Here is a 25470-nt window from a genome sequence, read left to right on the forward strand (position 1 = left end):
TGTGCAAACAGCGACGGTGCCGCAGCGGGAGAGGCTTGCTTTCTCCAATCCTTGAGAACTTATGCTAGATCATAAGCAATGAGCTGCCAGGGTCGGCAAGCGAGGTCTTCTTTATCAATAGATGTGGGAGTTCCATTATCGCAGTTTCAGGTTGGCTGTATGACTTGATGGGATGCACAAGCAAGGGAAGAACGAGCATGTGTACACGATATCTTAGATGCGCAATACCGGATTCAAGCTTTCTGCATTCACCTGATTGCTTGTATCACGGCTATCTTCATATCCCAAGCTGCCAAGTCTGATCGAAGTTTAATAATCTTAGCAATTGGTACTCACAGAGAGCCTTCTCTACAGCACTCTAGATTTCTTCGATACTCGGTGAATTTCAAATGGCATGCTCTCCGACGAATACAACGAAGCTATTAGAGATGGACTGCACCGGTCTGAGCAATATCTGTTAGATGTTTATGCCCATGCACAAGATGGTTCCAAACATGGTGCAGTACTGACTTGAGTTCTACATAAATTGCAGCACGGGGGTCCTCTTCCAATCGCATATGGATAAACAATAGCTACGGCCGGTGGGCGTACATAGATACCAGTGGCCTGGTATCCCAGGCACTATATTCACACACTCTGCTTGACACCGATGACCTGACTACAGACTTGGTATGAGGGGGGATTGGCGCAGGCGTTTTGCAGCTTGTTGTCCCTTGGGACCCTCGTCTGCTTACTGGCAACCCTTGGTGACAGTGAGCCGAAGATTGAACAAGTGAAAACTGGCGCAAGCTGGAGTGGTGGCAGAAGGTCCCACTTTTAATAGTGTACGCGAATATCGCGCCCGTTTGCATTGAATCGTGTTCGTACGGAGTGATTTTCACCATACTACATTGCATTCATCGTCTTCATTTTCTTCATCCCAGGGAGACAATCCATTCACAATGGGTGGCCCTCCGTCCCAGAATGGATAAATACTACACCCGAACCGATCCAGCGATGGACAAGTACCGCCCAGCGTGGGACGCCCTCAAGGCAAACAGTTTCGTGAATAATCCTGAACTCTCCGAATACGATCGAATTCTATCTGCGTGGCATTCAGGATACCTGGAGGGTGAAGCAGGACTTCTTGGCCAACCAGCGCTACTCCTTCCCCATCATGTTGATTTGGGACGCGGATCGTATATGGAGAAGCTTCGATCTCGGCTACTACAAGGACATCTTGATGGTATACCATGGCCCCGAGCGCGAGCCTCCTTAGTTCTCTGTAGAGCAGGAGGAGGGCGAGGTAGCAGACCCAATCTACCTTGACTTCACTTGGCGGGGAACATGCAGCCGGATACCTAGTACTGCCATCAACAACCCGCTAATCACCAAGGGAAAGACTGAGTTCGGTACCACCTGGATCTGTGGCTATTTCGAGGGAATGGGTGGCATTGGTCTTCCAAACAGCCGCTGTTACTTTGATGGCGAATCCTTGCACGGTCCACGACGAGTTCCGCACAACCTCCAATCTTTCATCGACGGCTGGAATGGCTTGGAATCTTTTGGTGAGGACGAGGCGGTGCGCCTGGCGCCATCACTATGAGGTGCAGTTACTTCGACTTCGCCCGGACAAGCCTGTGGAGCATGGATTATTGCAGCCAAGGCACGGGGTGTTACACGATGGGAGTCCATGGCAGCAACTAAGTCGATCTAAGAGTTTGGTACTTGAGTGGAGTAAATGGACGATATTTATTATAAATGCTTTCATTGCTGTGCATACAGCTTTTCCGTCTTGCTCTCGACAAAGTCTGAAAATGTGGTTTGATAGTGGAGCCTGTCTGAGGCCTACTTAAGCTGAACGAGTCGAGACTCGCCACTAGTTAGTGAAGTTTGTGCGAACCAAAGCCGGGACCAAATCAGAAGGTTGCTCAGGGAAGTCCATCACAATGGTGCCGTAGCCCCCTTTTTGTCGAATTGGATCGTTAAAATAGTCCAACAACATGGCGTTAATTCCATACGGGTCGACGATGGGGAACCAATTGTTGAACCAGAAACCGGTGGCGATGCTGTGCGCCTGACCCTTGATAATACTTACTACACTACCAATGACATTGGATATTGATGCACCTTTCTTTGGAGCCTGCACACCACTCGCGAAATTGAGGAACCAGGTATCCTCTGTACTGCCACTGTTCTGCACCTGTCCTTGACCCACGGATTGCCCAGCTTGCCATGCTGCATTTAACATTGGCCGAATTACGTTCCACTTCTCTCTCGTCGGATTCAGGCCTGTTTCTTTCCACGAAAGGTCAAAATAATCCTGCAGCCGAACGTTGACGCCATTTGTTGGACGAAGGGCCGTGTCTTTGGCATTGTCCTGCCACTGTAGCAAGACTGGTACCCCGTAGCTCTTCTTGCGCTGCTCTGGACGTTGATCGGGCACAACCATACCTTCAACAAATCTGCGTACTAGTTGTATTTTGCCGCGGAGTTCTTTCAGGGTAGGAATTTTACCACTTTCGACGATCCAACAGCCGCCAGCCTCTTCCTTCTGTGTTAGAGCCCAGATATCATTTGCGAACTGGATAAGGATCTCGTCATCGTGTAATTTGTTCTCTATGTCGAGCTCATCGCGTTTGATCTGAACTATCAGGCCCTCTCCTGGGTTGTCCTTGAGGAATTGATAGAATGTGTTGAAAACATCTTCAACCTTTAGCCCGTCAAACCAGCTTGGTATATCGTAGAGGTTGGATCCTAGCGTCTTGACAAGTATGGGTACTACATTGTGATGAACAACGGGGTATGTATACTCCCCACGCAAGCCGTAGCCTCCTCGCAAGTCGAAGTACCGGATTCCACTCTCAAGTTGCTGTCTGATTGTCGTCATTTGACACCCTACAAATGGAATTCTGCTCATAGCGCCGCTGTCATGAGTCCCGGGGATCGTGAGCCGCGAAATACGCGTGTCGCTGGGCAAATAAGTCATCCACCGGTCCATGGTTCCTGCTATGACCAGCGAAGGCTTCACTGAAAAGAGCAGGGTCTTCTTCTTTCGGTCCGTCCACACACAATAGAATTTGTTCTTGGCCACTTCGATTGCTGGAACAGTGTCGGATATTGCGGGCTCAGGACCCGGATACTCTCTCGGCTTGCTCTTGTCACTAAACTCGAAGAGCTTAAACTTCCCTGTAGAGGGATCAAGCAGAGCGTAGAATCCTATCTCCTGGAAACTGCAAGCTGAAATTTCACTGGTCGAAAAGCCGCTTGGAATCCCATCTTGTCGAACTTCGGGTGCGGCAGGCGCCTTCCCAGACCCAATGGCCGCAATGAAGTCAATGAGTTTCGGCTGTGTCTCCGAACTGAATGCCAACACATGACTGACACATCGTTCAGATAATGTAGCCATGGCTGATACGGGCTTGACAATGCCTTCGTTGTTCGACAATGTGACATCTTTCCAAGCGTAATCTTGGTAGACCGAGGCTCGTCGAGTCCCATCTGCATCCAGCCATGCGACTTGAAGTTCATTTCCGAGATGCAAAAGATTCAATCCGTCGGTAATTCCGAGGGCAAGGGGACCAGAATGTGGCAGCAGAGTTGGGTCGACATCCATAAGAACCCCGCGCCCGTCAGCTGGCCTGGCGGGACGGCCCCACGTCTTGAGTTCAGCATTATATACTAAATGGTAGAGATATGATTGATCTTCTTCATCTTTGCTCTTTGTTGTTGATGTGAACATCAAGTGCAAAATGGCCCCTGCCGATGCGGCTGCAAGCAGTGGCTTGCCTGAACCCGATCTGGTAGCATGTACCTGATAAGGCGTGATGGCACCCGATGCGATCTCCCTGGTATCTGGGTCGCGAATGCTATTGTCTACAATAGTTGGCTCTGTCCACCCAGTTCTGGTGGTCGCAGTGTACGAAATGTTGTTAAGCTTTCCATGTACCCAGAAGCACCACACCTCACCCGCGAAGGTCACTAAGGCAGGGGTACCCGTGGTGGCAGTTTTGTCTGGCAGCAAATAGGTCGGTGTGGTCCAATCGGACATTATGACGGGCGTATATCAGTTATTGATGCGTATTTGATTTTGATAGACGGAAGTATCTGAATTAGGCAGCGACCTCTTATTTCGTTAACGTGATAATATGGTCAAGACCTCCAACTCAGTTGGACCTGGGCTGGGTATGTATTGTTATAGGCGTGACTGTTATCTGCTTGATTGAGTATCTGAAACCTATTTCAAGACATGCTTTGGAATTCATGACTCATCCTAATCTAGTAGAAATATGCGTAACTGATTGTTGCTAGGACAAGCTGAACAATGTGTCTCAAGCTCATTTCGCCAACTTCCCAGCCCTTGAGCGCCAGGACGAATTTTGGAAACTAGTTTTATCAAGGCAGAATCGTCAGTGGTAGTTCTTCGTCGTACCACAAAGCGATATTACGTACATGTACACGACACTCACTTACCGTATAGGTAATATGACAAATTACCTACTATGTCACGGCGTTAGAGCTTTGGGGCATGATGCATAGTTGACTAGAAATGATAATCTTTAACTGCTACATTTTTCAAGGTCGCGTTACGAATGTTCCGGTAACTTCAAATACCATACTGATGCATTCAACGGTATCAAGTTAAACTATTGTCTTGCGTCGGAAGCATAGAACGTCTCGACGTGTTTTTAGAGGCTAGAAGTGGGGAATAGATTGGCTAGTTAACCACGCAGGCTCGGCAGCGTTGCGAAAGTTCCAATCTTCTCATCAATCCCAGCCAATGCTTGTTCTACATCTTCTGGAATCTTCTCGCCATATTCGTTCGCAATTTCATCTCTTACCATTCGTACCTCGTCCCCAAGCGCCTGATGCAAGAGAGCATCCTGGGAGATTTCGAGCAACCCCAAAGCAAAGTCCTTCTTAGAATACGCCAATGCTTTTGTAACGATGGCGCCTTCCTGGATCTCACGTACCCGCACAAGGAACCGTGAAGCTGAGTCCTTCAGTGGCGCAAATCGACGCTGCAGTGTAATACACTCATTTTCCGTCGTTTCTGCCAACAGACTTAGAGTGGGAACGAGGGCTTCTGTCTGCTGTACGAATCGTAGACGCATATCCTGCGCATTGCGCTCATTCTGCAAGCCATATAGCTTCATTCGTGCTTCATTGAGCTGGTTTTGTGCCTCGTCCCTGGCTCGACGAGCGTCATTGAGCTGGCCCTGCAGATTCGCAGGATCCAGGGGCCCGCCATTGATAGCATTACCGATACCCTAGGTCAAAATTGTAAACTAAGCAATTGTAAACTAAGCAATTGTAAACTAAGCAAACAGAAAGGAGAGATCAGCGAAATTATCAGGAATAATCGGCTGCAGAAATAGCCCGAAGGAAACTCACACCAACGTCGCTGAAACCTTTGGCAATCTCAGTATCCGAAATCTTATCTTGAAGCCGACTGACAGCTTCCGCTTGGGATTGTGCACTTCGCGAAATCGTATCGACGCTGGCTTGCGAAGTTCTGATCTGACCCTGTGTATTCTGCAGTTCTAACTCAGTCTTCTGGAGGAGCATATGGACGTCAGCTTGGGCCGGGAGGATCTTCGTGTTTTGCACCTCCATAACGATGGCGTGCCGGTAGCTAATGACCTTCAGGCCAGCCTCGGCGCAGTCTTCCATATCCTGGAAGGCGTTGACCATCTGGTTTAAAAGGTCATCGCGCTGCAACGTATCAGGGTTGCGGTCGTCGTAAGCTCCGCGAATGAAAACGGCTAACTTGTAGACTTTAGCCATTGCCAACTCAAGCTTGTCGAGTGTTGCTTTGCCGCATTGGACAACCGATTGGTCAAGGTCTCTGGAAATATTCCTAAGCTGGTCGCCGGCAGTATTCAAAGTCATTTGGAGTTTATTGACCTCGGCCTGTTCTTGAGCCCCCTGGGCTGGCATTACTCCACCAACAAATCCGGTCTGTGCTGCAGCAATAGCCGCAGCGAGTGATGCAAATTGCGGCTGCAGCCAAAGGCCAGAGATAGACAAGATATCCATGGCGCTAGTATTTGAAGGATTGCGTGAAACAACAAAGAAGAGCGTCAAATTCTCATAAAGTAATGAACTATGGGAGCAGACTTAATACATCGAGCCCGCGAGAGTGAACTATACATATACTAGTAGATTGGATGTAGCCTCCTTGCCGACATTCATTAGTTTCACTTTTTGATAACAGGCCATGTTATCTAAGTAACCTTGAGTGAGGAATTCTCAGGGCTAGATCGCACCGTTCCAGAAAACCATATTCGGAGCCATGATGGCGGGCTCCGTAGGGAAGCGACTCGACGTGATTGGTGGTTTGGCGTTTGTGGCTTGCTTAGCATTTCTGCCTCTCCCTAGTTAGATAATAGAGCAAACCTCAAGTTCAGGAACAAGTCCCTCCTAGGTGAGACCCTTTCAGCTGCTTCGTAACGCTCCGCCTAGTCCGCTCTTGGAGCAAGGATTCATCCACCTTGCTCTAGAGCATGTCAGACATGTCTGGAAGTTATCCTACGTCGTATTCTGTCCAGTTGTAAGAGATTTCTGATAACTGCGGTAGACCTTCATCGAAGCCGAGATTAGACACTTACAAGACTTAATTATTAGCCTCAAGAATGCGAAGGTCGAGATATGTAGTTTCGAACCCGATATGTTCCATAGAGCACCAAAAAGAAGTGACTAAAAGACATAATAAAACAGTTGATCGGCACTGGGAGATCGACTGTACTAGTTTATGGTCGATATATAAATAGAGAGGGAATGCGAGGTTCAATATCTCATCTGTTAATTCTGCGTGCACTAATAGGTAATAGGGATTTTACTTATTCCACAACTAAGTTTTTTTTAACCTTCGCCCATCTCGGTGCTTCTTTTCTCAAGCCATTATCTCAATAGCTCGGATTTTCAGTACCCCCGAAAATGTCGTCTGATAGTAGAGACCTTCAGACCATTCTGGTAGCGCAAGAGAAGCGTGATCTGGCACCCAATGTCTCTTCTCAGGTAATCAACGAGATTAAGAGTAGTCTCATCTTTCAAATCAGCTGGGAACAACTTCTACAGGCGGCTCCGACGGCCATCAGCTGCATGGGAGCTTGCTTCATTGCCAGTTCCAGCCCGAGAGCAGTTGTTGAGCTTACTTCACCTCCTGGCAAAGGTTTTCAGTACCTGAAGTTAGTTGCAACCTTCTAACTGATTTATGCCTGATTAGCAACATACTGATGAATTTCTTACTTGCAGGTACACCTCAGTGCAAGCTAATCTCGTTGAATGTGGCAACATGGGACGCATGGCATTTCTCGAGGCAGAGAACGGGATGGGTGTCATTCAGTTGACTTCTCAGGTCATCAATGGGAAGGTCAGAATTTATTTGGGCCATCATTTCATATGAAGACCTCTGTATCAATTGCACACTAACGTAAAACCCGCAAAGATCAACGAGATCGTTCCCACTATTGCCGATCCTGTATCAGCTAAGAAGATGCTCCGACCGCAACTGGAAACACTCAAGTCTGGCGCCAACACTTGTCTGAACAGCGCCATAGCCATGGACAAAAAGTTTGAGGATTGGCTGTTGTATGTCTGTGAGATGCATGCTGCTTGTGTTCAACAAGAAAATAACACACGCGAGGCTTTGCAAAGCAATGAGATCAACCTCGTGGCAGAGGGCTCGCGCCTTGATTACCAAAAGTCGACGGTAGAAGAGGCCAAGAAGGCCCACGAAGAGTTGGGCAAACAGGTTGGTGTTGCATCAGAAGCATTCAAAAAAGCGTCGGACGAGTTTCCTACCGGGTAAGCAAGCTTAGGGCTAGTTTATCGCCCTCATGTTTTAGGCCATCTATCCTCTACCTTTGTATCGATCATTGCTAACCCAGGACTTCACAGCTGGGATCTCCTTGGCCAACAGATCGTTGGAGACCTAGCTGGCGCTGTGACCACTGCTCTAAACGCTGCCCTTCCGGCACTGCTGGACAACCTCAATCCTATGGCCAAATTGAAAACCGGGGCGAGTATCGTTGGCGGCTTTGTGAATCCCCCCAAGGGTAGTAATGCAAGCGCTGAGGGCTCTTTCGGGACATCAAATGGCGCCAGCAATACATCGCAAAGTGCCACTCCGCCCCGCCCACTGCCGAGGCAGGTTACAGACCCGGCTTTCCCAGAGATTCAAAAGATCTCCGCCTACCTTTCTTCTCTTCAAGTTATTGTGAATGGCAAGCAGGATGGTGATATCGACTGGGAAATGGCTAGAACTGGAAGCGCTGGCAAAAGTGGCCCGAAGTCAGCAATCAAGTTCATATTGACGATGCTGGGCGACTCGAAAGACCGCTTCACTCCACTGGCCACAAGTGAAGAGCCCAGCCGCACCTTGTCTGAGATTCTGAAAGTCTGTTTGCGGGTGAGCGATGCCCTTGCGCTTCAAAACGAAGAAAAAAGAACGCTAATAAAATTTCTTGTGCGTTTAGGTTGCCGCTGAATTACAAGAAGAGGTTGAAAAGTCCAAGACGGTAATGTCTCAATGGCCAGCAAAAGACTCTGAGCAGGTCAATAAGTGGCAATCCGACTTTACTGATGCATACGACAAAGCCAACACTCTTCTTGCTACAGCAAAAACAGTTCCGGGCACTGCAGCCAACGGCGTGAGTTTTGACCCTGACCAATGTAACTACTTCAAGAGCACAGGTGTTGTTCGTGTTTCTATCGCGTGAAAATGGTAAACTGACTCAAGCCATTCATTTAGATCCCATTAATGCCTGCCCAAGATCCGGCAGTCCAAGCAGCACAGATCAATGCCAAAACAGCTCAAGCACAAGCGGTCCTGGAATCAGCTAAGAACCGGTTAGCAACTACGTCGCAAATGCTCACGACAGCACAAGATAATTACATCAAGACAACGGATATGCTTCTGCAGCAGCAGAATAAACTAGCTGATATTCAAGCGACTTTAGCCAAGTTAACCGCCTCTAACGTCGAGCTAGTATGTTTGATTGCCCTACACCCAACTATCGAGCAAACTCACGTGAGGTGTTAACATGAGCATCTCCACTAGGCCGAAATCAAGAGGATCCTTATCGAGTGCATCAAGCTTATCCTCAACCTCAAAGACCAAATTACCAACCTCGTGCGCTTCTTCAGGGGCATTGCATCCATTGTCGAGGTCTGCGTCAAGTATCACGTTGAACCTTTTATCGCCACGGTCAAAGCAATCACGTCTGACGGCGACGACCCCAACGAAGCCTACAAAGTTGGCGACTACACATTTACTGACTTCCAACGATCGGTGCGTTGTAACTCTATCGATCCCAACTATTCCAACAAGCTTCAACAAGCCACCCTGTATTTTTGAGCCTCTATTCGCTAATGCCCTTACTATACAGCAAGTATATTCAGCTGCGGTCACATTGCGCTCCTATTTCGGTGTCTTTGGTGACATCGCGAAGATGTGGGTGACATTGTCTAAGGACAATGTCTTACCGGGACTGCGTATGTGTGATGAGTTGTCCGTAACGAGTGATGAGAAGGACCCCGGAATTATGCAGAAGAAGATCCACGTACTCACTCAGTGGTCATCCGATGCGACCAACCGAGTCCAGGTAGGCCATCCCTTTCAATACACTTCCACCTACCCAGAAAAGCCTCTGTTTTCTTTTGGAGTGAAATCTCATCATGCTGAACGTTATTCCCCATTAGCAAATTGCAGTTGAGAAGCAGCGCGAAATCATGGAAGGCATGGAAACCCGCATCGTCGAAGTCAAAGAGACAACGGCAGCCATCGCTGCGCTGCCGGCGACCATCCTCAAGGCCATCACAGCTGGCACAGAGGTGACCAAAGAGGCAGCTCAGAAGAGTATCGAGCAGAGAGCTAAACAAAGCTCTCTGAGCCGCTTCGGTAAGTTATTTCTGGTTCTTGTATTTGTGTCAATTGCTGCTGACTGACAGTCAATACAGCTATCTCTGATGACTGATCTCATTGGATTGAAGTTTTGGACAGAATGTGAGGTATTCTTGATGCAATAATGGAGTCGATCATCACGGCATCGTTTAGGTCTACTTCTCACACAGACGTACTTGCTTTATTCCTATGTCTGAACATCGTTATCTCTTGTGGGTCAAAATTCTACTTATAACGCATGAAATATAGGTAAATCCACCTATCTGTGTATGTGTAACTTCATAAATCATTATGGGTAGCGGAATGAGTGCATTTGGTTGATTGCTTCATCTCAGAAGCCAGCGGGCATGGTGACGTGAATTCCTCAGCTCTGGTCACCCCTTGTGACCAAGATCCATTGATTTTGCTCGACCTCAGTATAGGATAGCGGATCGTTGGCATCCAGTATCAGGTCCCGAACTAATTGTTTAATTGTACTGTCCGCCTCTTGATCACCTCCAAGATCTTCATAGTATGCCTCTTCCCGCTCATGACAGGCCCTCTGCACGGTATCTAGTAACGTCTCTAGGTTTGGTCGGTCTTGTCTTTCGACCGCGAGGCATCTCGCCACCAGTAGGAGTAGTTCTCGGTCAAGAAACGGGTAGATTGTTGCGGTATTCTCGGACTTCGTCGGCTGTATCAACTGGACAGCGTATGTTTCTATCACATGTTCAGGCCTGTCCGGAAAGGGACTACATCCACAGTGAGGCGCAAATCGAAGGTTATAGCCAATATCATCCCCAGTCATTAGCGTATACATGAGCTAATTCCAACCTGTCAGTCTCACCCTTACGGTATAACTATTCCGTCGGAGTTCTCGTACCTTTGAAATGTCCAACAAGTTCCTCTCGACACCCCAGAGTGGATTCTCGCTGTAAGTCATCAGCGTATTGTCCCCAGGTAATGTAAACATGTACTCACTTTTGAGAATTGCGATGAGAACCGAATTTAGCTTTCCCGAAATCTATCAATATGAGGCTGGGCACGATCGGGTGTTCCTCAGGAAAGTGCAGGAAATCCTGGATCATGACTTTACATAAGTTGGTTGTCTGCACAGCAGCCATCGAGATTCAAAAGTTGTACGTACCATTACCTGGGTGCAGGTCGTTATGTACGAGCATGCTTGGGGTACTGCCTGTTGCTGGCATATTTTCAATACTTTGCTTGGCTGTAACTCTCTCCTGAGGCGGGTAGCCGAGAGCGATGGTAGCTCTAATTACTTTGCAACAGATCGACTTCTCAGCGTATTTTTTGTATAATTCAAGCAGGGTGAACTTACAGCATAGAAAGAAGCTCCAGAGAATGCGATTAGGTAAATGAACCCCGTGCTCTAAAACTCTTTGCATTAACGTTGTCAAATTGCCGTTCTCGACGTACTCCATCACGATTGTTGGTCCTGACAGCCCAGGTCCTATCAAATGCCAAGGGCTCTGTAACAGCAACCGCCTACGAGCATAACTTATCATCGCTCTCAGAATTGACCAGAAAGTGGCTTGTGGTGCACTTGTAGATCCGCCTGAGGACGAGAGGAGCTGGACAATGTGGGCAGCACCACGCAGAGCCTAGATAGTGCCCAAAGGAGTCAGCAGGGAGTGCTACTCGACAAGTCTTAGTAGTAGAAATTTATATGTAACAAATGACAAGATAAGATTATGGAACCACCTTCAACACTTGGATCTCATGAATCAATTCGCCGTCAATACCTGGAGCTATGGGGCGCTTCACGATACAACGCCGCATTGTGTAAGACCCTGCCCGATCTTTCTGTTTACACAGTGCTGCCACTCCATCAGCCCCAGAGCCTATAATCTGTTCAAGCTCGAATGATTTGTGCTGCCCGAAATAATTCCTCAGGGCCGTCGAGGCTTGGCTTATGGCCATTGTTGTGGAGAGGGGTGGTTGGTTTTTGCGGCTCGCTGTAAGAATTCTTCAATTGTTTGCTCGCTCACCTCTAGGACAGAATGGATTGGCTTCGTTTGAATAAAGTGAATCGAGCCACTGACTACTAGCACAGAGTTGGCCTTTGTTGCCGAAAACGGTGGAAAGAAACAAAGACATGTTTTGAAGCACAGTCCAAATTCTCTCCAGCGCAGCATATACACTCTTTGGGTGTCAAGGAGAAATTTGATTTGATTTAAAGCCACACTATGGGATCTCGCGCAAGAAATGCCAAGTTGCTCTGCTTTGGATTAATCTCAAAGTCTGAAGAACTTACCTACCGACCATGCTGAGGCTATCACTCAAGGTGTATATCAAATGCGCTTTCTGCTTTGTGCACAGATTTCTTAGAACCCCCTCGAACTTTCTCACCCTGTCCTGTGTTCTCTCGCTTTCAGCTGTGTCTAGGCCATCCACGATGATCACCAGTTCTCGCCTTCCGCTTATATCAAGTGGTGGAAGCGATGCTAGAATCTCAAGACCTGCCTCGAAGCTCTCAGCATCGCCGCTCTCGAACCTTCTGAAATTGGCCTCAGAAAGCGCCTTGCTAGCTGTAGATAAGGCAGATATCGATTCCGGCATTATGAGCAATGCATTGTGGATCAAGGAGGCCATTAGCTTGATCAGAATCGATGTGTGCCAACATCCCACATCTGGCAGAATGGTAGAAAGTTGGGGAAGCACGTGTAGGACAGCAAAATCACGCGATCGTAGGTATTTGGCGAGCTCATACCCCGCGCGAGTGGCGGTTATGTCAATATTCTGTTCATCGCCGGTTGTGGGCAACTCTTGTTGGTACAAGGGGACCACTAGTTCTTCAAGCGTACCTGTATTAGTACCATGCCGAGTGAGACTGCCGGCAGGTGTGCACTTGGGCACTGGTGATCCCGTGTCATGGATCGAGTTAGTGCGCGCAAGTAGTGGCGAAGGTGCGCTATTTGTCAAAGTGACGGATGTCTCGATATCGTTGAGGATTTCTGCAAGCTTTGGGCACCAGAAGGGTGTATCTTCCAAACTAACTCCATCTTCATAATACTTACCCTCATCTTCCAGCGACTGTTTCCAGGGTGTTGCTCCAAGCTTCTCCTCCAGACCCGAGGCTCGATCAAGAAGTTGACTTCGTGTCAGCGTAAGGCCAAGAGCTTGCAGCATGAGCAATAAATCTGGCGTTAATGGGGAATATTTTCGATCTCTGGAAGGCAGCTGGGGGTACAGCAGATGACACAATAACTTTGTAAGTAAACCAGGAGACTAGGTCAACAGCATCGATCTTCGCCTCAAGAATTCTACAGTACTAAACAGCGCACATGGATACATGTAGTTTATATATAGCAACATGTATAACAACTCCATTATGGGCTACAGTGAATTGCGGTCATTGTCTGTGTCCTCATTCTATAAGCCCATATGGCTTTCAAACGCTTTCTCGGTTTCTTCTTTGCGAAATTAAACACGTTTTGTTCTTGGACAGTTAAGTGCTATGACAAAGGAATAAAGGATGACAACAGTAGCAAGTAGTACTCTTTACAGTCACTATATGGAGCTGGTTTCTACTTAGTACCAAATCATCTGCTTCAGCTCAACGGGGAAAGAACTATTCAGATGAGAGCGATTCGGCACTTTTCATCATACAATAGATTTTGCTCGCATTTTTTTATTACTGGAATGTTCTCATTACATGTCTCTTCAATCTTTGACCAATGATATCTGTGTTAAACCACAACGTTGGACTGCAGCGGCCTACTCATTGGTTTGGCTTATCAGCTGTAACCTCCAACTGCGACGCGGTCATGGTCTTTGGATCCACCTTCTCAACAATTGCAGCTGTGCCATAGGCGCAACACTGGGCGAAGCCACCCATATCTCCCGCATCAAACCTTAAACATATGACTGCATTGCCGCCGCGGGACTGGGTCTCAGCCACTATACGGCTGATGGCATCATTTCTGGCCGAATATAGCTAGGATAAGTTAATACATTTTGTAAGGTACGAAGCGGTTTGCATACCATGTTTGTGAACCATCTCAGCTCGCCTCCGATTACACTCTTGGCTACCATGCCAAGGCTAGCAGCCCAATTCCTCGATCTCACAGTAATTCCATATACTGCACCTAGAACTCGTACGACCTTGTAACCAGGAATGTCAAACATTGTTGTTGTGATCACACCGTTCGTCTCTGTAAAGCAATGCAAGTCCGAAATCTCAAGTGGGATATCTGCTGCTTCTGTCTGCTTCCCCTTCTGACGTGTCGACGACATATTAGGCATACTGTGATTCGAATCTAATATTTCATATGCTGAGAAGGTTAGATGGAGAAAGTTTTGGACTCGAGTGATGTCCCGGAAACCCAGCTCTTTAAAAGGCGGTGCTGCGGAGGCTTGATACCAGCTGAACTGCGACGAGGTCTTGAACGATGTCAGCTTAACGTTAGGCGCCCACGAGGTTGGACTAGTGCATTACTTATGGCACGTATGATTGGCCCTAAACGAATGGCTAGCCTAGTTCCGGTTAAACGCCGTATTTCGTATTCTTTGAAATCCTGGGTGTGACGTAGATTAGCACCGCCAGGTGAGGAGGTAACACAAATGCCATAGCCGGAAGGTCGGAATGCAGGGATCAAGTGACCTGTTCTGCAAGGGTCCTCCGCTTATTGCATATTTGAAGTTGTCAACTAAAGCAAGTTATCGTCCAACACTTGAGGCTTTTGGAGCTGAAATGGGGGGGCACACATTCCGAAGTGAGGCACAGAAATATTTCTAGCAATCTGGCCGTCGTCGTTTTTACCATAAAAAAGCATAGGCCATCAATTTTCTTGATTCGGAGTTCATCGACTCCCCTAGTCCAGAAAGCCTGATTGAGGAGATAAGTAGCTTAAGGGCTAATAAAACGTTTCCGCTCTTAGGGCTCAGGAGGTAGGCACTAGCTAAAGCATTATAGAGGCCTCTCCTCGAAGAACCATTAAGGGACATCATTGACTATAGCACCGATATAGCAATGTTGCCTTTTAAGCTGAAGTGACGGCGAGTTCCAAAGGCCGCCGAGTCTCTTACGGGCCTAATGACATATGCGGCATCGTAGCCATCGTATACTTCCATGATATAACATGGACTTGCCCTATGGTCTGCAGTGATGCTACAGAAAGAATCACCAGGTACAGATACATTGAAGATGCACGCTTTAACGGAATCTGTCTTGGACATGCAGCCGCATAAACTTGGGTCTAACAAACCCCTATCGAAACACCATGATTCTAGTGACTCGCTCAAAAGGGATACCTGTTACTACACGAAGGGCTGTTGGCAGACTCAATTACCTATTTTGTCGCACAAGATTGCTTCCTCACTCCGACAGCGCAGCCTTTACGTAAGGCAACCGTAGGGCGTGTGATCAGAAGCATGATCACCCCCATTCCAATGTTAAGTAGGTAGTACAGTTCGAGCCAATCAGAAAGGAAGAGCTGCAGGAGTGGCAAAGTTAATTTTAGGCCAAGACCTGTACATGGTAGTGGAGAGCAGGTTCACGGCGTCCGCTGGCAATTGCGATTATCTACTCATACAGCTGGACTCATTCGACCTATAGTAACAATAACAACCACATGTTGGAGAAATTACCGTTCCAATGGCACCGGAGACATTGACGTAAGAAACTTTGAACTGTCTTACATGGTTGACCAATGCTGGAAGTTCTCAGCTTTACGAGATCACGTAATCTTGAGAAGAGGATCAAGCCAGTCAGCGCCTAAACTTTAACCCTGCCAAGAAAGACCTATAACGCCTCCTGCAGTACGCCAAAGTCATATTCATTACTGCAATGGTATGGATTGATTGTGCGGTGATCCGGCGCTACGTCGGTCTTGTGAGTAAAAGATTACAGTTGATCCCAGTGGATCTTCTCAGAGCCAGGGCATGGCATTTCTCAGCTGATCCTAGGTGCTTTTTGAGAGTCCTTCTAAGTTGCACAAGACTGTAATCAGGAGAAAAATATATCCCCAAGGGGCATCAAATAAGGCACAGTCTGAGGCTTGGTCTGCCGAATGTCATGTCGATCGTTTCGTTTGCCCTCAACAATTGGACTAGGAGCCAACAAAGAGACACCCTGTCTTTTTCTCTCATGGCCATTCGTAATGACGAGAGATGTTAACGCCACAGAGTGATTATGAAGTCTATAAAAGCCGCCAAGAAATCCGAATTGTCAATGTTACCTTCCTGCAGCAGCCAAGAAATCTCCCACACCAACCAACAACTTATTGCAAGTATATTCCATTGCAGTTTCTCAATATGAAGTTCTCTGCCATCGCCACCAGTTATCTTATTAGCCTCGCGGCAGCTGCACCCCAGGGAATTGAAAAGGATGCCACGTGGACTCTTTCAGACGTGTCTGCCAACAGTACTCCTGGATTCAATGGAGCACTCACCACTAGGTGCGCGACTTTTCCTCTTCATGAATTTCATACCCACTTTGATATTCCATACTTCCCGTCTTCGTGAATATACATGACAGGTTTTAAGGATTAGCATCGGGCCCAACTCTCTAACCCCTCGCATTTTTGCTTCTTCCCCTTGATCTTACCTGCTAACTCATATGTAGCTACTCTCTGACTATTACCACCGACGTCTCCCACCAGACCGCTCACTGTCAGGCTGAGTCTCAAGAGACTGGCGCTCCACTCGGTGCATTGCCCAAAACGAAGTGCGACCCAGATGTGTTTGCCTTCTCTTGGACTCCGAAGGGACAGGGCGCATCAGATGGTTACACCCTTGAGGTCTACGATGCTACTACCAAACAACACGCCACTCACGACATCCCGGCAGACCAAATCAAGGATCGTCCTTTCGTGATCAATGATGTTCACCCTCACTACTATGCGGGCCCAAGTCAGTTCAAAGTGAAGACGCAGCTAGACTAAGCGGCTGGAGTGTAGTGGACCACATATTGTATGGTTCTTTCCAGTTGGCTCCTTCGTGGAAGCACTCTTGAGTATGGAGGATTATTTTAGCTGGTATTAGTTTGACTAGGAAGAGAATTCACACCATCTTCACATCGTATTTCAGCTCCTCCCTGACTAGCAGGCACTGTGCGATTAATTATCCCTGGGGTCTCCAAGGCTGCAACTTGCAGCCTAGCATCTAACAACTCCTTAATGCTCGAAATTGCTCTAGTTTTCTGGTAATTATAGCATTTGCATGTTTTGAGATGTAAATTCCAGTGGATCATACGTAAATAAAAGAGAAAAACGACAAAGCGCGCGTAGCTTAGACTATAGGAAGTGGTGATCAATCCTGGTTCTAGGCGGCAGCCCATCTCAAGTGAGCAGCACCCTGGGCGACAATTTTCGATGTGGCGCGTCAGCGCATCATTGCATCTCCATCCTAGTTTGCATAGCGTCAGCTGACGCTTCTTCCAATCGAAATGGGCTCCACCGGCGGCAGCTAGAACAGCCCCGTTGCATCCGGCTGATATCTGCAGCCTAGGCAATGCAGAGTATCTATATCATGCGAAGGCCTGCCACTTCATGGGAGGCTCCATGTGAAGCAGAGTGGCGATCGAAAGTTTGTTCTCAGCAACATATATAGTTTTTCTTTGGATTTGACCACTTGGCCTGATATCTACTTTTATTCAGTGAAACTCATAATGAGGCCATCAGACTTGTTATCAATAGCATTTGCGACCACGGTTACCGCACATATCACTATCGTGGCGGATGTAGAGTGGGTAATCAGTGATGCCTCCGCTTCTGCCGAGCCTCATGGCACTGTCACGAGATTAGTTGCCAATTCATACTACTATATAACTGCTCAATCTTCCGATGAGTTCGAATCAAGCAACATTTCACTCATGGGTGAGATCTTTATGCTCGGTCGAGCGGTTCTAACGCGATGTCCTCAGATTTGCTCTCAATGTAGCTACCTCAAGTTCCAATGGAACCTGCAGCGGTGCGGGAAACTCATTTCAAGTCTTGGGCTCTCTGCCCAAGACTGAGTGCAGCCCTTCCGACTTTGCCTTTTCGTGGACTGCCATCGGGTCGGGAGAAGGGAATGGCGCTACTCTGGAGATCTTTAACTCTATTACTCATCAGCATGCCATTCATACGATCACGGCGGATCAAATTGTATGGGAAAACGAAATGCCAAATCCAAATGGTAGAATTCAGGTGTATGAAGGACCTGGTAGCTTCGTAGTGGAAGCTGAAGCTGATTAAGCCGTTTCATTCAAGTTAGCAAAATACGCCGTAGAAAACAAAGAAGAGCATCAATGGTGTTAGCCTTCGTATTTTATTTGGCAGTATAGGTTTGGGAAAGAACGAGTAGCTTTCTTCTTTTGTGATCGTTTGCCTTGGTGAGATTCACGTGCCGAGTCAATTAGGAAGGAATCTATGCATGAATGAAATACGTAGTTCATCTGAGCGGTCCAGGTTTTGCTCCTTTGGCCTATTCAGGTTTCTGGAATGTCTCTTTGCAGGATCAACTCATGGGCATAACTGACAGCGGGACGCACGCCTTCTTCGCATGACTTACTCTCGAAGGAGGTGGATTGGTGCTTCGGGATCTTGGTGCCTTGCTCGCTGGGCGCCCTTGAAGCACCTCTAGACTTCGAAGTGGCAGTTTTGAAGATCACCAAGGCCTTCCTAGTCTGTGAACTGCATCGGATGAGTAGCAATGAGGCCTGCTGTCCAAAGCTGTGGCCTATTCCCTTAAAGCCGCCTGCGCTACTTGCCGAGACTGTCTCTGAGCATATGACTTGTTGCCAGCACCCGGCTTTTTGCGGCCTCCACCATCGTCACTACAAGTGTACAAGTCCGTTGCTTAATCAAACTAGAGGCCGTTGGCATTGAATATCAGTTGCAGCTTAAAGAAGAAAAGAAAAGAAAAAAAAAGAAAAAAGGCCATGCCGTTGGAATCACAAGAGGCCTCATCAACACGACCCGGGGTTCCGAGTTGAGCGGGTCCACTGGCTACAGCCCCTTTCCGAGCCAGCGGGAAGAGTGCATCAAACTGATAGCGAAATGGGTAGAGGATACCCGAGGTCAAGAGGTGAGGTGAAATGCCCAACAAGACCACAGATGAGGGCGAGATGCAGTGAAAGCCGAAGCTGACCATAGCCAAAACTCCAGTGGCACCCTTCATTACACAAGTCGAGCGTACGTTTTGATACTTTTTTTGCCTTTTATTGATCTTTTCGCCTAACCCCTGTCCTAAATTCTATACATGTGCTTGTGTGAACCGATGTATGCCAGTTAAGTCACTCCGTCCCTGTCTAAACGTTTGCTCCGTAGGGAGGCGCGCCAGCACCGCCGAACCCGCTCTTTGATAGCGGCGTTGGTACTCAATCAAGATGCAAGAATTTCGCGCCATCAACGCTCGCCTGAGTAGCTTCACTTACGCCTAGAAATATGCCGTGCCGCATCCTCTATCCTCGCGACTTTTGGTGGGCCACCGCCTCTACCCTTGTTGGCCTTTTCTGTTGAACCATTTCGAAGGCTAGTTTGGTGGTGTAAAGAAACCAGAACCCTTGTGATATAAATGCCAGATAGACTCCAGACTGCGCGCCAATGCATGCGTTCTTAGCTGATGTACCGAGGAAACAAATACTTCACCCCCCAAAGAAATTGGTGAACGCGGCTGAAGACATGTTTAAGTAGCCGGGATCCAAAGAAAGCTCACCATCCACAGCTGAGCACAACAAATCGCTGGACCAAAAACCCTCTAGACATCATGCGCGTACTCCGTCGTGAAAATGAAGGCCCGCAACGTACATCTTCGCACTCCCCAAGACGTGTCTCGACGTCCAAAATCCTATCCTCATGATAACCTGGACCACATGGATTGTCCAATATAGCACCAACACATCTCAAGTTTGAGATTCGATCGCGTTGCACGCTTGAGCAGCTGCTAAAGCTCCGGGCACGTATCCAAGAAGTGGAACTCCATCAGAAATCAACAACTTCTCGGCACATCATTCAACCTCCTTTCCTCTCAGATTCGTTCTTGGGCAGTTGCTCGCTCTGAGGGAAATAGTTGTCTTTGCTTTTCCCGTCCACGGCCTTTTTCCTGCTTTTGCCAATCTTCTGCCAGCCGCTCGAAATGTTGTTGTCGCTCTCACTCTTGGCGCCCCTGGTGTGTCCATTTTCTCGAGCAGGCCCATTGGATTTCGAGTTTGCCGCGTGGGCTGTTTCCGTTTTGGCTGGCTCTGCATCAGCAGGCAATCTCTGCTTCGGCTTCAACTCTGGCTTTGTGCCCTTGCTGAGCCCTGATGTGACGACCGAATTGCTGGGACGGTTTCGCGGAACGGTAGTAGGAAGGTCAAATTTACGATTTGCGGTTGGAGACGGCGTGGCCTCTGTGATTGGTGAGAGATGTTGCGGGTCTGTTGAGTGCATGCGCTCAGTTGCCAGGTCGAGTTGGGCTATCAGCGGGCTATGAGGTGAGCTCGGTACAAACCCTCTCTGAAATGCCGGAGGGAAATTGCGTGAAGCTGGTACTGTTGTAATCGGAGAAAAACAGAGCCCTCCGGCAGTTCCATTTGCTGGCAAGACACCACCATCACTTCCATACCGAGGGACAGATTGATTGGTCGGGCTGCTCCCATTATTCGATCCGTTTACGACGAGGGGGCGGTCGGAAATAGTGTTATCGGACTTTGCAGGCAAATACATTTGGGATATTGGCGCATCGCCCTCAACACCGTTTCCGTTGACCAGATGATTGATATAAAGCGGGTTATCGTAAGCAGGCATTGGAAAGCTTGCAGGCTCGTTCACTGACGACTGCCGCATCGAGGTAGAGCTTCCCGGCTTAGTAACCGACCCGTTCACAACCAAGGGCTTGCTGTCTTGCGTGGTACGATTATTCCCCTGAGGCAAAGTGGCCGATGCTGCTGAAGGGGCCGAACCAGTGCCTACCGAGTAAGTCCTGTTATGACCTAGCGGAGATGGCGACCGTGATGTTCGCTTAATTCGGTCCAGAATTGACTGCTGGAGATCGGATGATAATCGACGCCGACTTGGATTGCTCTGGCTCGAGGCTTGCAGTCCAATATCCCCAAAGGCTGGCACGCCGGCGGCAATGCTACTGGCGCTACGTGCCGGGCTGTTCGAAGGTTCAAGGTGGGTGCCGTAGGCCTTGTCGTCACCCGGTGGTGTATGACTCGGGCTCGGCTCTTGATCGGGTTCGTTTACCTCGTCCGGCATGAAGCTGGGGATGGCCCTTCCATTAAGCTGTCTTGTGGGTACGGTGGCAATGCCGTTGGCCATAGAATTCTGCCCAGAGTACCCTGGTATACTCTGTGCGACAGGGACGGGCCGAGAAGCAGGCTGCGACTGAGATCGCAAGGAACTACCCGACGCTGCTGCGCCAGCTTCGTTCGGCGCTGTTGATCTATGAGAGCTGCGACGTTGGTCATTCGCCTGGTTGGTCGACGGCGACGACGGATAGGAAGTGAAGCTCTGAGGTGTTGCGAAGTAGGGCTGGCCCTGGAATTGTGGCCAGTACCACATCTCCGGGCGAATCGGGGCAGTCAGAGGGGGGTTGTCGATCGAGTTTGTCCTAGATCTCTCTGTCGACGTTCCTGGCTGGGAGAGGTTGCCTTGCATCCGTTGAGCGTGGGCAAGGGCCTGCTGCTGCACCAGAGCCTGATTCTGGGTGTACTGCAACAATCGAAGGTTATTCTCATGCTGCAGCTGCAGGGCCGACAGCTGTTGGTTCATGTCCACAAACATTGTCCCGTCTGGAGTGACCCAGGGATAGCCTTGGTAAAACGCTATGTTCCCGTTGTTGTCGTATGGTGTGCTGGATGAAGCTCTGCGATTATTTCCATGGTTGCTGTTGTTATTCCGGAACTGTCCTTGTTGCCTTCCTCCCCTGGCACCTCCACGGCCTCCACGATTGTTGTGCTGCTGCGAGGCACTTCTCATCAGGACCGCAGGTCGAGGAGTGGGCTTCTGGAAGATGGTGGCCTTCTCTTCTTCCTTCGGAAACACATACTGCTCGCAACACTCTTCCAGCTTGCCCTGTGAAATCAAATCGAATGCGCGGCGTAGCTCTTGGTGAATCCCCCTGAACGAAGTATCGTCCGCCGTATTGCCGAGGTTCCGTATCGTGTTAAAAGGCTCTTCGACGCAGAGGCGGTTATTGGTGGCAAGTATCCAGTTCTTTCTATCTCTCTTGGACATGACCTTGCCAAGTCTGACTGATATCGCATCATCGCTGTAGTTAAACTCATGCGCATAATAGCGGAAGAATTGGAAGAGAAGCTCCCCCCAGGTAGCCTTGTTCTTCGATCCAAAGCCACTCAGCTTGTCCAGGTCGTCAGCGAACGGTGCAATGTCTCCATCTTTTCGTGTTGACTTTTGGTGGGCCTTTTGGTGCAGTGCAGGAACGACGGGCGGCTGCCGTAGTTGAAGAAATGCAATAATCATACATATCCAGGTGTAGGAGCTCAAAGTACCTCCGAATGCTATATGCACGATTTGGTTAGACTGACACTAGATTCAAGACGCGAGAAGGGGTGGACTAGCGTACCAGCATCGTTGATAATCCTTCGGCGAGTCCAGTATTTGATGATCATGGCCAGCGGCCTTACGCGCTCATCAATGTCAACGTAAGTCCGTATCATCCGTGTATTCTCCAAGGCCAACGTGTTGTTGACGTTCATATCACAGGCGAGCTGTAATTCAGGATCCCAGATCTTGACGATAGGGACCTTGGCAGAACTGACACACACAACCTTTTGCATACCACCTGCAAATTATATTAGCACACATACGCGCCGCGGTGACAAGGGGTGGAGAGAAAGGGGGGGAGCTAGACATACTATTAGCAAGAAGCTCTGCAAGTTTGCAGACCTTCTCGAGCTCGGTCCACGGGGTTGTGATGCATATGTCCACTGGCACAGCAGTTAGCCAAAATGGGTATCTAGATGATCCACGGTCAGAAAGACAAACCGTCAGAGTCATCTGTGCACAGCTTGTTGCCAGATGACCCAAAGAGATGGACACGAATATCGCAGCCGGGCCAGGCATCGTTCAAGATTTTTTCCAGCTTCTGCACCAGTTTGTGTCGCTTCTCCTCCACGGCGCTTGTAGGCTTTAACCGGTCGTAGAGCTCGCGCATGTCTGTGGTCAGCTTCCTCTCGTCATCCTCGGTCATCTTATTCGATATCTTTGTGAGATCCGACTTTTCAAGCATGGCGTCCCCTATACTATATGCCATTCTCCGCCTATAGCTCGCCGTAGCCGTCTCGTATTTGCAGCCACCCATCCTCGGTGGTAATGGTCTGAGGGATGGAACGTTGCCGTTGGTCTCCGAGTAAGCAGAGCGAGGGGAATGCCCCTGGTTCGCATTCGGGGATGGCTCTCTCGACTCGAACGAGAACGTCCTAGGATGCTGATGCGGAGTTGAGGGGACCGAGTTTGAGTGGGCCTGCTGCGTGGCGGCGGCCGAGAGACTTGCCGGTGAGGTCGAAACTGGCGCCGGGCGAGACGGAAGGGGATGGGCTGGATCCGGTCCTGTGCCCTTCTTGGACGGAGGCATCTTATCCTTCGCTGTTATAACAGCTCTGTCACCTTTACTCGTTGTATTGGTCTGCGAGCCTCTATTCCCATGGCAATTTTGCGTGCCGGGTTTGGCGCGGGGCACGTCCTTGTTAGACACTTTGGATGAAGATCGTGATCGAGGGCCAGTATGAACGTTCGGGGTCGACAGAAGCGGCGGTAAGGGGGGCGTCTGCAGTCCCCCGCCGCGTCCACGTGCCGGCGCGATGAGCTTATTGTACTGGAGGAGTTGAGCGTGGTACAGCGAAGACTGCTGCGGGAAGAGGATGGGGAGGAGGTCGATGTGCGTAGGAAAGGGGGAGGACGGCTGCGGTTGCGTCTGCGTTGACTGCGTCGGCTGCTGTTCTGGTCGCACTGTAGTCGTTGTGTCTGTGACGGACACCGAGACGGCGCTCGTGTGCAGGTTCAAGGTACTGAGCTTTGGAACAGCCGGACTAGAGATGGAACGGTTCCAAAGTTGCAGGTGCGGAGGGTAATGATGTTTCGAGTCTGCCGTGGTCGGCCGGGCGTCCATGAAAAAGGATCGCCGTGGTCAAGGCCGGCGACGCGGGTCAAGTCGATATACCGTCAAACCTGCGCTGTCTGACCTGGGGTGTCACGAGGAGAGCCCGCACAGCCAAATGCTTATGATCGTCGGCCGGAGGCGGTGCGTGGTAACAGACCGCGAGGCGTAGCAAGTGACGAACACAGAGAGGAGCGAAGTCCGGATGGGCGGGGGGAGGATGGCCGCGCTCGTGATTGCAACTGTGGATGTGTTGGAAGTTTCTGGAGGCGATTGACCGGTTCCAACTGACCAGCTCGAGCAGATGACCGGTGCGAGAGCACAACCGGGAACAACGGGGATCGTTCGGGCGAGGTACCGAGGATAGAAGCGTTCAACGAGCAGGCTAGATCCAGAGGCTGCGATTCGGATTTTGCAGGGCGGAAGATGCGGCCGGTACTGGGTCGCGGGTATCGATATAATAACGAGTACGGGACTATATATAAAAAGTCGCGTCGCTGACGGCAAGGGAGGTTATCGACGCTCGTCTGTCGAAAGACTCTCGCAACATTCAAAAGGGGGGCCACGGGCTTTTGGCGTTACCGCATCTCTGGCGGCGGAAGAAGAAGAAGAAGAGAACGACTGGAACAAGCATGCACACACCACGAGTCGACGTGATGGGCGAGAGTGTCTGCGAGGACACGATCCGGCAAAAGAAGAGGGGGTATCGGCGCGAGTAAACGGAAATCCCAGTCCCAGTCCCAGTCCCAGCAGCAGCGGCAGAAGGAGGCGGCGGCGGAGGAGGTGGAGGAGCAGCAGCAGTCGGTCGCAAATGCAGCCAGCCTGGCGATGTAAGAGGCGAGACGGGGAAGAGGCCGGAGTGAGGTAAGAAGGAGCGAGTCTGGCAGTCCAAGATCTGACGGCAGGGTGCAGTTGAGAGGGCAGTGGAGCAGATCAGGATGCAGCGCCAAGTCGCAGACCGACCGACTTGGGGGGCAGAGAGACGGACTGACTAACAAGACTACCTGGATGGGCCTCGAGCCGTGGTGTGCAGCAGAGAGACGGGGGGGGCAGACAGAGGCAAAGAGGACCAGTGGACCAAGGACCAAGAACCCAGCAGAGGCACCACGGAGGAGGAGGTATGGAGTAGCGAGGTAGATGGTGGTTAGCCGTGGTGCGTGGTTGCGTAGTGCGTGCTGTGTGCTAGGCGGTAGGCGGTAGGCGGTGGGCGGTGGGCGGTAACTACTAGGAGGAGAAGGGGACCGGTAGCGTCGCGTATGTAATCAATCAATCAATCCACAAAATACAACGCCATCTAATTGAAGGGGCTCAATTGATGGACAGGAGCGTGTCGTGTCCGTGCCTGAGGTCAGTCCCCCCCGGGTACCCAGGGCACGACTTGCCGACGGCGAACTGCCATGTGCTGCTAAAAGTTATCCACCGTCCACCACCGCCCCAGCCAACGTGCTGCCTCGTGCCTCGTGCTGCCTCGTCTTGTTTTCTCGTGTTTCCAGTCCCCGCTCTGTTCAGCTTCTCCGTTTAGATGAGCCTGCGTGCTTACTCTGCAAAATGAAATT

The 25470-nt window shown here is 49.6% G+C and overlaps 8 protein-coding genes across 8 annotated transcripts; 2 read left to right on the forward strand and 6 right to left on the reverse strand.

Moving 5' to 3' along the window:
- Positions 1-1858: 1858 nt before the first annotated feature.
- JN550_003165 (uncharacterized protein) lies at positions 1859-4030 on the reverse strand (the record flags this gene model as incomplete). Its single annotated transcript, XM_049314538.1, has 1 exon — positions 1859-4030. The coding sequence occupies one exon, from the start codon at positions 4028-4030 to the stop codon at positions 1859-1861; it is 2172 nt and encodes a 723-aa protein (XP_049175000.1).
- Positions 4031-4700: 670 nt separating this feature from the next.
- On the reverse strand, positions 4701-6018 carry JN550_003166 (uncharacterized protein; the record flags this gene model as incomplete). Its single annotated transcript, XM_049314540.1, has 2 exons — positions 4701-5249; positions 5374-6018. The coding sequence occupies 2 exons, from the start codon at positions 6016-6018 to the stop codon at positions 4701-4703; spliced, it is 1194 nt and encodes a 397-aa protein (XP_049175001.1).
- Positions 6019-6918: 900 nt separating this feature from the next.
- On the forward strand, positions 6919-9959 carry JN550_003167 (uncharacterized protein; the record flags this gene model as incomplete). The annotated part of the gene is made up of 10 exons (XM_049314541.1): positions 6919-7169; positions 7237-7354; positions 7430-7788; positions 7882-8392; positions 8460-8681; positions 8735-8971; positions 9044-9274; positions 9372-9587; positions 9685-9883; positions 9943-9959. 10 exons carry the CDS (start codon positions 6919-6921, stop codon positions 9957-9959), a joined length of 2361 nt encoding a protein of 786 aa, XP_049175002.1.
- Positions 9960-10250: 291 nt separating this feature from the next.
- Positions 10251-10953, reverse strand: JN550_003168 (uncharacterized protein; the record flags this gene model as incomplete). The annotated part of the gene is made up of 3 exons (XM_049314542.1): positions 10251-10688; positions 10749-10797; positions 10847-10953. 3 exons carry the CDS (start codon positions 10951-10953, stop codon positions 10251-10253), a joined length of 594 nt encoding a protein of 197 aa, XP_049175003.1.
- Positions 10954-12136: 1183 nt separating this feature from the next.
- JN550_003169 (uncharacterized protein) lies at positions 12137-13015 on the reverse strand (the record flags this gene model as incomplete). Its single annotated transcript, XM_049314543.1, has 1 exon — positions 12137-13015. The coding sequence occupies one exon, from the start codon at positions 13013-13015 to the stop codon at positions 12137-12139; it is 879 nt and encodes a 292-aa protein (XP_049175004.1).
- Positions 13016-13607: 592 nt separating this feature from the next.
- JN550_003170 (uncharacterized protein) lies at positions 13608-14122 on the reverse strand (the record flags this gene model as incomplete). The annotated part of the gene is made up of 2 exons (XM_049314544.1): positions 13608-13823; positions 13871-14122. The coding sequence occupies 2 exons, from the start codon at positions 14120-14122 to the stop codon at positions 13608-13610; spliced, it is 468 nt and encodes a 155-aa protein (XP_049175005.1).
- Positions 14123-16141: 2019 nt separating this feature from the next.
- Positions 16142-16770, forward strand: JN550_003171 (uncharacterized protein; the record flags this gene model as incomplete). The annotated part of the gene is made up of 2 exons (XM_049314545.1): positions 16142-16284; positions 16452-16770. The coding sequence occupies 2 exons, from the start codon at positions 16142-16144 to the stop codon at positions 16768-16770; spliced, it is 462 nt and encodes a 153-aa protein (XP_049175006.1).
- A 3051-nt stretch (positions 16771-19821) lies between these two features.
- On the reverse strand, positions 19822-23926 carry JN550_003172 (uncharacterized protein; the record flags this gene model as incomplete). The annotated part of the gene is made up of 4 exons (XM_049314546.1): positions 19822-22316; positions 22382-22600; positions 22674-22745; positions 22804-23926. 4 exons carry the CDS (start codon positions 23924-23926, stop codon positions 19822-19824), a joined length of 3909 nt encoding a protein of 1302 aa, XP_049175007.1.
- Positions 23927-25470: the final 1544 nt, after the last annotated feature.

This window comes from Neoarthrinium moseri (genome assembly GCF_022829205.1).
Source record: "Neoarthrinium moseri strain CBS 164.80 chromosome Unknown scaffold7_Wmoseri_CBS_16480, whole genome shotgun sequence".
NCBI lineage: Eukaryota > Fungi > Ascomycota > Sordariomycetes > Amphisphaeriales > Apiosporaceae > Neoarthrinium > Neoarthrinium moseri.